At 39.6% G+C, this 15,664-nt stretch overlaps 1 protein-coding gene across 1 annotated transcript; it reads right to left on the bottom strand.

Moving 5' to 3' along the window:
• Positions 1 to 629: 629 nt before the first annotated feature.
• Positions 630 to 14,887, bottom strand: clu (clusterin). Its single transcript, XM_008285017.1, has 10 exons — positions 14,827 to 14,887; positions 9,412 to 9,573; positions 8,846 to 8,994; positions 8,454 to 8,624; positions 7,963 to 8,133; positions 6,397 to 6,610; positions 4,593 to 4,733; positions 3,610 to 3,830; positions 2,398 to 2,585; positions 630 to 1,353 (listed from the first exon to the last, which is right to left on the bottom strand). The coding sequence occupies exons 2-10, from the start codon at positions 9,527 to 9,529 to the stop codon at positions 1,341 to 1,343; spliced, it is 1,386 nt and encodes a 461-aa protein (XP_008283239.1). The 5' UTR covers positions 9,530 to 9,573; positions 14,827 to 14,887; the 3' UTR covers positions 630 to 1,340.
• Between the last annotated feature and the right edge of the window lie 777 nt (positions 14,888 to 15,664).

The raw sequence follows: 15,664 nt of genomic DNA, 5'->3' as shown, positions 1-15,664 counted from the left end.
AGTTCCCTGTACTCAGCTTCTTGTCCATCACTGATACACCCCACAGCTGCAGAGTCATCAGAGTACTTCTGCAGATGACAGGACTCAGAGCTGTACTGGAAGTCTGAGGTGTACAGTGTGAAGAGGAATGGTGAGAGTACAGTTCCTTGTGGTACTCCAGTGCTGCTGACTACCATCTCCGACACACAACCTTTCAGTCGCACAAACTGTGGTCTGTTTGTTAGGTAGTCATAAATCCAGGTGGTTGTGGAAGGATCCACCTGGAAGTTATGGAGCTTCTCACATAGCAAAGCAATGTAAAAGTAATGCACATCATGTAATGTCCTGGTGCATACCTGGTATAGTTCAACAACTTTTTTTTTTAGCCATTCTTTGTAAAAAAAAAAAAAGAAAAAAAAAGGAATGTATCACTCCAGACTTTCTGTTAAATAATTTGGCAGATGAAACCACTTCTGAGGAACTGAGGAAAGTCTTCTTACATTCTAGGTTTGAAGCTCTTGGGGCAAAACGTTTTACTCTGCATTGCTTTGTATGTAAGAGAGGAGACATTGTTTGATTTAAAGACAACAAACTGTCAAATGGTCCAAGAGAAGCACCAACTGTGAAAAACAGATGACGAAGAGACAGAACAGATTTGAGCAGTTTTATTTAAATCTCTATATATTGCTTTATTGCTAGGCTGTTTTACAGAGCAGCTCAAAGCATCCTGAACATCATCAATTCCTTTTTTTTCATTTTACAACTCTAATCCTTCAGATCAATGATTTTTACTCTGCTAAATCCACCACTTTAACCAACTCTGATAGTAAGTATCAGAGCTCTGTAGAAGGGAAGATCAGATTAATAAAATCACTGCAACATACTGAATAAACTTTAGTTGCCTACAAATCTTTGCATCAAATTAAAACTTGATCTTATTTAACTGTGGTGGAGAATATATCTCATGAGTTACAACAGCTGAATGCAAAGAATAATATCCAAAATTCACACAAGTAAAACAAGCACAAAAAAGTGTTTGCACTATGGCTCCTGTCTACAAAGCCCAGCTCACTTATGGCACACCTCCAACATAAAGCCTTAGGTTGGCGGCACTACAGACATGTGTCAGGCCGGTAATCTAGTAAATATCTTCTCTTACAGCAGGACTAATGTGACAATATAAACCTCTGAGGTTAAACTGTGTTGTTTGCAAAAGCAGGACTTAAAGAGAAACAGTGGAATCAGTGGGTTAGCTTCAGGAGTGTTTGTTGTCTGGATCTCAGGTGTGTTTCGATGAATCCAGAGCATTCACTTGTCAGCAGACACTGCAGGTTCGGCAGTAAATCTGGCTGGACTGAAGTTTATTTCACCACACTGGGGAAAAAGAAACAGAGGATGATGAGAGATTTATAGGAGATGCTTCTTGTCTGATTGACAATAAAATAAGACGATATAAATTCTTCTCTTGTGTAATCCAGCTGCTGGTGTGGCTGTTATATGGAATAACGAGACTGGGCTCCCATCAGCTGAACCACAGCATGTACTACATCCACATCAAAGTTTCAATCTGTTCGAATCAAGTAAAACTGAATTGCAGCATCAGTCTCGTTGTTTAATAGCCACACCTTGTGTACAAGTGTGGAATAAAGTCTAAAGTCTGCTCATCCCATATTAGCAATAGTGAATAATAGAGGGTAACACACACTCCCACCACCCGAATGTGATTTAAAGTATTTACAATTAAAAAAAAGAACATGATTTGGAACAAATATTCCAGATTTTATAAATTTAAATTAAATAAGGGATACATAAAAATGTTTTAGTATATCAGTCAGTGAAGACAAAAAAACAACAACTCAATGACATATCAGTTTCTGTGCTACTCCAGTGTAACACAGAAGCCTGGCCAACCTTATAAAACTGTCTGATGGTTAGCTTAGCTTAGCATTAGCGATTGGACAAACATGGGAAAACGTCTAATCTGACTCAGCACAAAGATAAAAATATCTTCCTAGCTGTGCCTCTTCAACAAATTTGCAGTGACTTGTGTTGATTCATCAACAAGTTGATTAGTAAGCAAATGTGTAAAATCTGTATGAAAATCAAAGTATAAAACTCAAACTATGGTTTTAATTTGGGTTCTGTGCTGGTCTGTTATTGGCTTTGCTGGACTTAGTAGAGAATGAATACACTCCCAACTCCCGATTTTTGCATTACACAAACAAGATATGTTAATAACTGATGACTTTCACAGTTTTCCTGCCTTTAGTCTTTAGTCTTAGCTAACCAAACTCACTTCTGGCAGTAGCTGCGTATGTGATATCAAGCTTCGCCACACAAGAAAGTTAATTAAATGATTTCCTAAAATGCTGAACTGTCTCTTTAAACGTAGCTGCTGCAGTCCTGTCCAACACTCACACGCTGGTTTCCTTGTAGCGGTCCAGAGCCTCCTGAGCCACCACCTCAGAGAACTTCGGGTCGGTCCAGGGGATGTCGCCCGGCACGGTGAAGTTCATGGTTGGAGCGTCGAAGAGCTGCACAGATACTTTGGTTTCTTCAGGCTCCTTCCCCTCATCTGTCTTCTCCTCAGTGTCCTTGCACGTCACCTGCAGCACAGGGAGGCAGCGTCTCAGTTTAGCTGGTTGTTGTGCAAGTTACAGCTGAAACTATTATTTCAATAACTGATGATCAAAATCACATATTATAAACCAAATGATGAATCTTTTAACAGACAGTTTTTTTGGTTGTTTGTTTTGTTTTTCTCGATAAAAATGCACCGTTGCCTCACAGCTAAAAGATCGGCAGTTCACGTCCCGGTGAGGACACCGGGATCTTTCTGCGTGCATGTTCTCCTGATGCAGTGTGGGTTCTCTTTGGGTTCTCCGGCTTCCTCCCACACAGTCCAAAAACATGTTGAGGTTAATTGGTGATTCTAAATTGTCTGTAGGTGTGAATGTGAGTGTGCTTGGTTGTCTGTCTCTAAGTGTAGCCCTGTGATAGACTGGTGACCTGTCCAGGGTGTCCCCTGCCTTCACCCTAAGTCAGCTGGGATAGGCTCCAGCCCCCTCACGACCCTAGTGAGGATTAAGCGGTGTATAGATAATGGATGGATGGATGTTGTCACACATCTGCTTGGTGTAAACACAGCCTGCAGTTCAACCTAGAAGTCCCTGAATTTTTCTCACATTTCTTGGTTGCAACTTTTTTTTTTTTTTTTTAAGCAATGTAGAAAAAAATGATTTTGATGAAATATCACAATTGTACACTTAAATTTTGTTTCCCAACAGAAGGGCATGTGACAGATGAGTAGTTCAAGCACTGTTGGAAAGTTTACAACTCGACAGTTCCCTCTGTTTTTACAGTTTCATGCTCTGATAAATGTTCTGATTTTGAGCACTTTTAGAAAAGACAACATGCCGTTCAAATTCTGAGGATTTGGGGTTCAGAGTTTTACATGTTTTATCCCTGTTTTTCCCTTATGTGCTCTACTCTCATGCTTTCTCTCTTTTTCTGGTTTCCTAAAGCAAGTTTGAACTTCTACAGGAGGAAGATAAAGTAACAAACACAGATGCAGGACTACAGTGAATCACAGTGTTCAATCACACACATTCAACCAGCGGTCCTACATACTGTCTGAATGTGGAAGATGCCGTCCTGAGTGTTGTTTGCCAGAGATGACACCCAGCCGAACTGCCTGTTGAACATATCCAGGATGGACGAGGTGTTGAACATCTCCTCCTCGAACCTCTTCAGGAGGGAGTTGTACTGCTGGGTGAACTGCTCAGTCAAGGCCAGAGCCTCCTCTAGCTCCTCCTTCAGGGGACCCTCCAGAGGTCTCTTTCCAGAGCAGTCTGTGAAGGCAACACGCAGAAAATGAGTAATACAATTATATCACACACGACTTTCAAACCCGCTGGCAGGTTTGAGGTTCAGAGGGTTAAGATCCAATTTAAAATGAGTTCAAATGAACACTCTTGAGCATGAGAGGCGGTGTCGATGAAGGGACTCTGGAGTCCATCTGACAGGGCTGATGGGGTTTGGGTAGACACTGTTTCTATCAATTAGCTGAGACATCTCTCCGAATGTGAAACCAGCATGAACCTCTTTGTACTTTCCAAATGTCTCAAAATAGATGCTGCATCTTTTCAGTTCACAGCAGAGGAACAAAAACATCATCAGCACAAAGGAAGACATGATTAAATTAGTCTCTTTGTGAATCCCCAGTCATTTATTTGAAGCCCTTCCTCTCTTCAACATTACCATAAATCCTAATTGTGCTGCTCTAATAAAATCATCATTATTCAGGTCTCCATGTCTGGCTTCTTGCCAGAGGAGGCCGATGAAACACTGTTAAGCAGGCATTATTGTTATTATTGTTTGATGGATTCTTAGGTAGTTACTTTAATTATTAGTATTTTATGATTTATCATCATTCATTCATATCATTTTAACTTGTTACACATGTTTCCAACATGTTTTTCTTACTTATATTAATTATAGTTTTCAAATCCTACATCAACATCATCTCTGTGCTTGCATCCATGTTATGTTTATATTGTGAACACCATTTTTTTACTCAAAACAATCATCATTGTACCAGACAGCTGTCTCACCAATATGTTGGATCTCTCTGCACTTCTCACACTCCTCGCGGAACTTGAAGCATCCGGCTGAGTTGCGGCGAATCTCTCTGCAGGTCATCCTGCCGTTACCGAAAGGTTTGGTGATGACGACATCCTCGTTCACACTGCCATCTGTGTCCAGACCCAAACACACACACGAGATCTTAGAATCTTAATGTTAAAGTTAAGATACAGGTCCTAAACTAAAACTCTGCAGTGACCCTTTAATTAACATGTTTCTAAACTTGAATGTCATTTTCCTAGTTGGAATATCATTGTTGATCACATGACTACACTGTGAGAAGACCAGCCTGGTGACAATACAATGATTTACATAAACTTGTTAGGATTAGATTCATATCTACAACACAAAACTAACTTGCAGATCAGTTTACTGGTATTGACAGTCTAAATAACTGGTAACATGCAGATACAGTATTTACAGTTGGTAGACAGCATAATATTAACTCTTCATGAAAAGAAGGACTTTGAGGCATGTAAATATAGACTCAACTTGCCTTTCATATCTCTCTTTTTGAGTGTGATTTGGGAATCTGTGGCCTGTTTCGGCTAATCTCATGGATGAGATACAGTAAGTTTCTCTTATCTTAACTTTGACACATCTACTGTACTTAGTTTATTTTTATGATAGTATTTACAAATATAGCTGCTGTTTGTGAGTAGGGCTGTTTGTGAAAGAGGACACCCGTAATCTGCTCACAGTGCTCACAAATTGCTTTTGTGAAATGGGCCCCTGTGATCAAGATTTTCTGGACAGACTCAGGCCCCGTTTACACGTAGCAAAAACTGTGATAATTCAATTCGTTTGGGCCTTTGGTTTACACGTAAACAAAGCTACAAGTCACCGAAAACGATCACATTTGAAAACTCCAGCCAAAGTGGAGATTTGGAAAAACTGTCTCTACGTTTGCATAGACAGGAGGAGACGGAGTTTGACGTCACAGACAAAAGCATCATCAGCGACCCATGTTTACAGTTTGGCTACTGTGATAGAAATGGATGCTGTTAAAGCAGTGCTTGTTTTTATGTTTAATGCAACGCATTGGCCTGTTTGCATTTACATTCAGAAATGTTCTATTATGTGGAGGAGCAGAGGAGAAGGATCGGTCCGAACAAATGACCCTTGTGCCATTATCATTTAAGTAACAGGAAGTATTTCGTGTCATTCGTTGTTGTTTTTTTTCCCAAGATTCTGATTGGCTAGTATGGCTTTATGCCTCTTGTTACACTGCCCCCTATAGGTTTGGCGTGCTCATAGCAGCTCTCAACGACTTGCTTATGCAGGTTTGTGTACAAAGATTTTTTTTGCAAACGCTCTGGTGTGACTAATGTTATTTTTGAAAACGTAGATCTGTTTTTGTAAATTCTTGGCTATGTGTGAATGTGGCTTAAACAACAAATCATCACATTGTGTCTGTTGAAGTGGATAATGTCACAGAGTGAGGCGGTACCAGAACATCTTTTATAGTGAATAAAACAACTTGTTTTAAAGGCATTTAACCTGAAGCAGTGTTTACAGTGGTGGTGACTGAATAGTTCTGAAGTTGTTTTACCTTCTTCTTGTATTAGACACCACCTCAAACGATTTGTGTTAGACCAAAAACTTGTCATCAGAGCAAACTGTCAGATGGTGAATAATACATATTTTGTATTAAATAAATGGTTTTCATGTTTCCACCTCGTGTAAATCAAGCCACAGTCAGCCAAGTGTCCTACAAACCTTCTGAAAGCTTTGAGATCTGATCAAAAGGTAAACCAGGCACAAAAAACGTACCTTCATTAGGGGGAGAATCACTGTCGATGTCCATCATGGAGCCCATGGAGCTGAAGAAGTTCCTGCTCATTCCCATCATGGGGGAGAACAAATTCTGGAAGCCATGGAAAGGGTCGTGGAACAGAGAGCGGATGCTTCTGCTCCGACGGTTGTGTGGTGACAGGAAGTTAGGGAAGAAGAACACAGGAGGAGTGTAGTGAACGTGATCGGCCACCTGAAACACAAACACACAGAGAACTGACGTCGTCCTGCAGTGACAGTGGAGACTGTGTATGCGCTTCTATCTACTTATTCCCATTAATAATGCACTTAAAATGTATATTTGCTTACTTCCATGCGTTTCTCTGTTGTTGTTAAGCTTCCAATAAACATCACATCCCTTATTTTAAATGGCAGTAAAGTAGGAGTTTACAGATTACTTAACTTTGAATATTCCTGATCTATGTACCAGCTTTTGCACAACTGGATTAACATATTCTGTACTTGATCACAATCATAAACAAAATTATTATGGATATTTAATAGCGTATAACCATGTAAATTGTTGTTCTTGCTTGAATGGTGATTGTCTCAGTTTTGTTTGCTCCTTTTTTTTTCTATCTTGACATGCCTTAGCAGTATAAGCACAGCTGTATTAATGCTGGCTGCACTACACCTATAGGAGGCTCTGCTAGGGTGGTTCACTGTCCTGACTTCCTGGGACATTTAGTGGAACTGCACGATACGTACTGTTGACAATGTGAGAGAGGTCTCTTGTGCATTACACTTGAGTATGTTTCTAATAATGCCTGTGACTTTCATCACAGCACAAAGTCAAAATGACTGCAGTGGAAAGGCATGTCATGTGCCGTTGTATTTAACAACCCCTCCAGGTGTGAACAAACATAGAATTACTCAGCTTTGAATCATAATGTGTATATGAAATGTTTTTTAACCTGGCAAGGGAACTGTAAATGTTGGTGTGAGGTTTACATTCATGTGGTTTGTGTGTGTCTGTGTGTGTGTGCTAAAAATAAGCTACAACAAAACAATGAATGACCAGATGGTGTAGCAGTGTCACACATCATGTTTCATTGATGTCACTTTAAAATGACAACTCTGAAGTACAGGATGTCTCATTTCTCTAAAACGCATGCTGCCTGGACTTCTTTCTATTTGTTTCTCTTCCTCCCCCACTCCCCTCTTCTCTGGTAGAAAAACAATCAAGGATTTATAAGCTGAGACATGAGAAGAGGGGCTGCTTCCTATTCTCCTAACAACTCCTGTATTTCTATACAAATTTGTTTGTACAGTAAAGCTAAACATTCATATAAAGTAATACGAACCACACATTTTTGAGTCAGGGCTTTAAAGAATGTTTTCTCTATTCTCAAGTCGCTCTTAAAAAAGAAATCTTTACCTAATAAGACAACATGAATAAAGAATGTTCTATAGATACAAGGAGGATGATTTCAAAAATAGTTTTTTTTTTTTTTTAAACTATATAATATCTTCCAAGACGGACACATTTTGTGGTCATGGTGCATTAAACGCTGGCTGACTGTCAGAGAGACATATAAACAGTACCTTCATACTGTCTGAGAATATGGTATCCACGCCATCGGCCATCTCTGTATATTTTTCCTCCAGGTTTCTGAACTCTTTGTTCTGTCGTTGCCCTTCCTGCATCAGGTCATCAATCTTCTCTCCGTTGATCCAGATGGAGAAGGGAGATGTTCTGTTCAGCACCTCCTCCAGCTACAGGTAAAAGAAGCATGTTTCATTTCAAATTAAACCATCTTTTGTTTTGTTTTGTTATTTTTTTTAATCAGCATATTATTTTAGGATAGCAAGACAGGAGAGAGGTAAGCGGTAAACCATACCATATATATACCATATGTGAAACATATCCTTACATATTTATAAGGAAAGAAAGCCATTTCATCTTAGGAGTGTCCTATAGATAACAAGTGTGTAATCAACTGCATTTTATCAGCTATAAAGGATGACACTGACCAGCTACCAACAGTCAAAACCCTGTGGCAACACAGAACACTGTATCTCATTTAGTGTCTGACCTGGCGTCCCACCAGTCCAGATCCACTGCTGCAGGTTCGGGAGTAGTATTTAACGCAGGTGCTCTTCAGGCAGGGCTTACACTCCTCCCACAGAGCCTTCATGGTGTCATTACAAACCTCCTCCTCCTGTGCCAGCTTGGCCTCCATCTCCTGAGCTGCACGCATTGCATCCTAGAGCAAAACAAGTCACCGTAAACCACTGGATTTAACACTTAACAGTCAATTATGAGATTAAAGCACAGTGTTCTACAATCTCTAGACACCTCAATTGTGGCAAAAATAGCTCCATCTCTGCCTACTGCACCTAAACAGTATGTGCCATATCACTGTTACCCCATTTAGTACATGACATTAGTGCACAGTTCTTATTATCATTACCATGATATTATTACCTCTTTCTGCTGCTTGGTTTTCTCCAGGGCATCCAAAAACTTCTTGTGGTCGTCTGAAGATTTCTGCATCACACTCTTCATCTCCTTCACTCCGTTAATGGCGTTTTCAATCTGTTTGTCCAGATACTTTTCTCCCTGAAGAGAGATTTCTGTAAACCACATAGAACATGAAGAAAGTTGGTTAACTTCTGCAATGTGCTCCTGCTTTTCTGCTGTGAAACTAAATCTTGTTCCAAGTAGACTGTAAGAGTCATGTGTAATATTTCTGTTATTTATTATAATAGTTTGTTTAACCTCGCACCTCCCCTATTTTACAATTTTAACATGTCCATGAACAATCACTTGAGGTAGTTTTCTCTTTCTGCAAAAGCTTTAGTAACATCTTACTGAACAGGATGACTTCATAGAGTCAGTTCAACCAAAATACACTCTGAACCCAATATGATGTCCACCACTGCTAATGGCGATAATGTGGGTTACATTTGCAGAGGTTTTGAGACAGTTTGTTTCACTGCCGTTCTCGCTAAAAGATCTCTAAATAATCCCAGTTTACTCTATAAACTTACGGTTAAGATCCTCTCTTGATGGCAGCAGGATACAGTTGGCTGATGCCACAAGAAGAGCCATCACAGCCAAAGACCCCTTCGAGGCCTTCTTCTTCATCATCATCATCATCATTAACATCCTCTCTGACTCTCACAGGGCCAGCAGGCAATGATGAAAAAGACCTGGAAAAATAAAAGACACATAAATAACAATAATTAACAAATAGGGTGGCTTTGGCTCTGTCATCATTGGTGTGTGAATGAGAAACACTGTAAAGGGCTGTGAGAACCACTAAGGTAGATCAGCTCTATGTAAGTGTAGACCGTTCACCATTTACCACACAGACTGGGCCTACACACTGGTGTTGTAATGTTGTTGTAATGGCTGTTCATCTCCACCAGAGAGCGACATGAGCTCCAGAGAAACCACACCGAGCTACGCAGTAGAAAAATGACCATGTTTGCTCAGCAGTTTCCAGCCTTACACAGCAAAATATAAAAATAACCAAACCAGTCAATACTAATAAATAATTCAAAGCCTCGCTCAATGAAGGGATCATCTTCTTCTTCTACAGTTTCAATCATTAAAGTGAGGACGTTCTGACCAAACTGACCTCAGATCAGTGTTTCCTGTGACACTGCCTGACTATGCCTTTCAAAACTATTATATAAAGAGAACAGCAGGCTCTTTCTGTCTTTACCCATTTTTTTCTCTGACGTGTGCTTGGTCAGCTGCCCGTTTATTCAACAATGACAGATTCAGCAGAGGGTGACCATGGCTTCTGACTTTTTTTTTTTCTTTCTCCTCACAAACACACACAAGACAGACAAAGAGAGAGAAATTCATCCGACACATGGACTGGCTTTTTGTCCTCTACTGTGTAGCGTTTCCCCAGCAATACAAATCTCTCTCTGTGTCAGTCTAATCTCTGTTGATTATTTCTGCAGTCGGCTATAATCCTCTTTTTTTCCCCCCGTCGAAACACAAATGCAGTACGCTAACTGCCACTGTCAAGCAAAGAAACGACACTATTTCACGGCAGTTGATCTTGAAGGGTCACTGGTGACCTTGGAAACTTGCTGATTCACTCTGATTTTCTGGTGCTTTCTGTCACATCTTGAAGCTTTTATCAGAAGGAGAAGCTTGGTCAGTAGTCACAGAGTCTATTCATCTGTTTATCTACCTGTAATCACATGACCAAAATTCCATACTTAAATGAACCACGAAGCTATGTCCACGATTACTTAAACGATCTTTGTGCAGAGTTTTTTTTCTTTTCTTTTTTCAAATCTGTTATTGAAGCCATGTTGTGAAGGTTAAAGATGTCGACACACACATAACAGAAAGGCTGTCCACTATGATCCAAATGAACGTAGCATTGTTGAGCTTCACTCCTGTTGCATCAAATTTGGAAGCGCTCCAATTGAGAATTTATGAGATTCACCAACAACAACAGTGTTTACTGACTCACAGTTGTAAAGCTGTTTTTCAGTCTCCAATTTAGAGCTGTGATTCATCGGAAACAAAAAATGTACATTTTTACTGGCATTCACTGGAGTCACTGTGGCCTGATGCTCGACATTAACGCTTATTTTAAGTCAAAATTAAAGGGCTAATTAGGGCTAAATGAAAGCAGAGTGAGGTCATTTTGATATGAATAGAAGAGTTACTGGTTAACATAAAGATGATGAATGTGGATGACAAACAGCGGAAATTATATTCCGTAGTTTAAAGTAAAAAGATGCCTAAAGGACTTCAGAAGTTGACTGCAAGATTGTGTTTCCATCAGTGAAGAAGGTTCCTGGTGTTGGTTCTGTGCTTCCACACTAAAGTTCAGTTTGTGCGTCTGTCATGTTGAAACAGGACAGGCTCTTTCCTAAACTGTGGCCACAAAGTTGGAAGCTGACAATACACATACAAAGACATGTCTGTGTCTCTCAGTTTGTAATGAGTCAATGAACATGAAACAAACCACGTTCTGGAAAAAGTTAACAGACTACATGTGAAAGTGATTAAACTCTCACTAGACCTAAGGAGTCCAGCCCAAACCATGAAATACTAAAAGTACACTATGTGACCACCCACTCCATCCCCCTCCCTGTCTGCCTCCTGTTGGCTTGGTGTGTTGTTCTATTAAGTTTTTTTCCAAATCATAATTAGCTACCTGGCTTTGTTTTGTGTGTGTCCACTTTATTTGCCACCAGTGTCCTAGATTGTGTCAACTAATGTATGTGGAGTTATTTGCGTTTCTTTCTTTTTTATAATCAGCTAATCTGTAGTAAATGCCATGTAGGCACAATATCTCATGTAACTAAGTACATATGTAAAACTAATTCCAGTGAGAGAGAATATTCGCTCATCTCCTGCAGTGATTTTTGTTCGCAGTCACCTGCTCGCCCACCACCACCTCCTGTTTCTATGGAAACTGGCAAAGTCAAGTATGCACAGCATGTTGTCTTTGCACCAGATTTGGTATAAATATATCCAACCAACACAAAAACATTCTACATTAATTTGTTTGCTTCATCTACAATTTCCCCACTTGCCCCGTTTCAGTCCTCTCTGTGTGACTGTATATGTGCAGCATCAGCTCCTCTAATAAGCCTTTCACAATGTTAATGCTGAGAGACACATTCAAACCTATATGGTGTTGTTGTGACTGCACCGTTCAATCAAAAGGGAGTATTTTTTAGATTTGTTGTACATCATTTTACATAAATATTCAGCCTGACAAATCGTTGGAAACTTTTAGATCTCAAATCAAATTCATTCTTCTCCATTTGTTTTTACTAAAAAAGACTAAAAGCCTCGAATCATTTCGTATGTTGGACGCTAATGCTGACAGCAAAGTGCAGCCTGCAGTGATTCAACATGCCTGTGCCCGCATTGATGACAGAAAAGATATAACTTTACTACGTATTCCCTTTTGTTACACAGTAAGGAGCAATTGTTATTGTAGTATTTTAAAATGGGTTACATCACTGGGATGATAAGGCCTTGTGCTTTCAAACGATGCAGATTTTAGTCCCGCCTTGAGGCCAGGTTGTGTTTTCAAACCTTTGCGCAGCTCAGCACAATGAGACTTAGTGGAGTCTATGTTCTTGTGACATCACTGATAAACTCAAAGCCCTGATGGTGTAATGTTCCTGGATGTTTCTGCAGCACTTTAATCTGCAGTGAAAAACCAAACAATGTCACCTCCTGTTCCAAACCCAGCAGGACTGGACGCCCACCGGGGAGCAAAGAAATGTCCCACTTACTCCTCCCTGTATGAGCTCATGTGTTCAGGAGTTTAACACATAAACTGCAGAACACGCAATGAGGTCATTATTCACATGATAATAAACCTTAATTGCATCAATGGCAGGAAGGGGAAGGTTTGTAAACAGGGACTTATTGCTATCCAGCAGCCCTTTTTCTAATGATGCAGAAACCGAGTGAAAAAGCCTTGATGAGCACTGAGGGGAAAGAATGAGCAACGCTAAAGAGGAGAGAGAAACGCAGACAGAGCCAGAGAGAGTTAAACAGAGAAAGAAAGAGAGGCAGAGAGGAAGTCAAACAAATAAAAATGAAATTTACAATGCAGAGGCCGAGCTGCATTATTTTCTGAATAGCAGCTGCAGGGATCCTGGTTACACAACTACAAGATCAACACTCCTCCACTCCAGATGTTGCCTTTAAGGCTTTTCGCAAAGTTCAGCTCACAAAAGCGAAACACCCATCAGCTTTAATGACACCATGTTTTTTTTCACAAGGGTTTTCTACAAGTCTATATCGAAAACAAGTTGCATTATACTACTTATATCACAATAATTACCACCAATTGATCTTTTTTTTTGTTCCTGAGTACTGAAACTGTCGATCAATCAATTAGTCAATCTTCAGATAATTATTTACAACTACTTTATTTATTGATTAAATGCTTAAGCCATTTTTTTAAACCAAACTATTACAAATTCTAGCTGCCTTTCCTTGTCTTATATTTGCGATAACTTGATATTTTTGGAGTTTGGGCTGTTGGGGAGACAAAATGAGGCATCTAAAGACATGAACTTTTTTGAGTTTTTTTGTTTGTTTGTTTGGTTTTTAACCGTTTCGGCATGTAACAGTGACTTGCTTGATAATCACAGTTTTTAGTTGCAGCCCTAGCTTTGTCACAACATTCTTTCATTGCGTTGCATTATTACTGTATGGTGTGTTTGTATTACATATGCCGCATAAACATTGCTCACAACACCCAGATGGTGTCAGATATTCATAAGATAAGATATGCCTTTATTTATCTCACAGTGGAGAAATTCACATCGTTGGTAGCAGCATTCAACAGAGGTACACATATACGAGACAGGAAAAAAAATAAAATAAAAAATGTACATATAAATATAAGAAATAGTGCATTCTTATAACTGTATTTATAACCTTTTTCGCTGACATAGTTACCCTTCATCATGTTTTTGCGCATATATTTTTTATCATTCCCTCATATAGTCTAACATACTGTATATGTTGCAGAATGTAATTTGCCTGATTTCTTATTTGTTATTCATTTCATCCCTAATGCTACTCTTTAGTCTGTCACTGTGCTGCTGTACCATGTAAACTCCCTCAGCAACATCTTGCGTGGTAAACATCACTCGACACTTGGAGGTTACCCCACTGATGCTTGTTGTCGCTTTTAATTAATTTTGCTTCCATATCCATCTCAATCCCCCCACAAACGAATTTCCCAACGCTGTAATAAGAAAGAACAATTAACTAATCTGGATGATCTGGGCCTCCATTTGTCATAAATGGGACACTGGCACATGTGGCCTAATTTCAACCTTATTTTAAGTGTTTGGGGATTTCTGCATGCAGAGGATTCACTTGTCATACGCAGAAATTAAGGTCACTGCTTTAGTAAAAGGGTCACTCTCTCCTGTGCTGCTGAAACAGAATTAAATATAACACCCTGCGTGCATCCTTCATTCCTTCACGTATTGTCAATCTGAAAATGACAACATTCAAAAATTTCCCATCAGGTTATGTGTTTATTTCCATTTCTGCAGCACACGTTCCTGCTTCTGTTAAATTGTATGAAGGTGAACCAACCACAGCAGGACGTCATCCACCCTAATCCAGTTGTTTTGATCCAGAGATGGAGGTCACACCCATGAGTAAGCAATAAAAACAGCAGTCACCAACACAGCCATGAAGTCAGCAATTTGCATCATGGAAAAACAACTGCATGGAGTAAAATGAATGAAAAACCCTCCAATTAAGGTGTTTTTTTTTTGCAGTCTGACATTTAATCAGCTAAACCTTAAAAAAAATACAGCCAATATCTTGAACTTTTCTATTTGAACAAACAATCACAATCTGCACATAAAAGCCCATTATCCCTCTGAGCATCACCTAACTGCGATACTGAGCAGATAAAAGCCTCTGTGACTCACCTCTGTTTGCTTCCTGAGACTCCAGACCGTCTGAAGCTGCTCCAGACTCTCTGCTGCTCCTATTTATGCAGCGGCTAACGGGGACGGTGCAGACATGTGATTCACTCAGCAGCCTGCTGCGGCTGCTGAAGCTGCCGCAGTACACAAGCTCACCTCCTGCAGTGCGCTTCAAAATAAACTAGCACAAATGTTTACTTCACAATTTGGCCACATACAGAGAAATAATCCAGTTTCTCACGTTCAGTGTAATAAAACCTCATATGGCTTTATTTATTTATTTATTTATTTTATGTATTTATTTACCAGAATGCACTGATTTGTGTATTTGCACAGTTAGCCGGTCAGGTTATCTTTAAGTGCAAAAGGTGAACATTAGCTTACTTCACCTGACTAAGAAAGTCTGGTACACGACACCACAAATTGTTGTTTTCACCCATTTTGGACAGATTAAACACACACAATATGCTGTTTAGTAAGCTTTAGTGGTGCTGGTCGTTACCTTTCGACAGAGTAATGTCTACCGATGCCCCTCATGTTTCCTTTCTTGATGCTATCCTAAGCTAACTGCCTGCTACCGTAATTTTACTGTTAATGAAAAATGTAACCAATATCAATTTTTTTTAACACATTTTGTACCCATTAAAAATGTGACATGTTAACAATACGCTTTAATGAATTGCTGAATTATTTTGTTATCTATAGAGAGAGGGATGCCAGCAGTTTGTGTCGTATCTCTATGCTATGCTAAGCTAACTGCTTGCTAACACCATAGATGTAACAAATATCCAAACATTCTCTTGAAAAACAAGGAGGTTTAAGCATTTTTACACATTTTGCA

This window comes from Stegastes partitus, unplaced genomic scaffold (assembly GCF_000690725.1).
Source record: "Stegastes partitus isolate 25-593 unplaced genomic scaffold, Stegastes_partitus-1.0.2 Scaffold9, whole genome shotgun sequence".
Classification (NCBI taxonomy): domain Eukaryota; kingdom Metazoa; phylum Chordata; class Actinopteri; family Pomacentridae; genus Stegastes; species Stegastes partitus.
The sequence above is the reverse complement of the archived record's forward strand: the minus strand, read 5'-3'. Positions and strand labels throughout refer to the sequence as shown.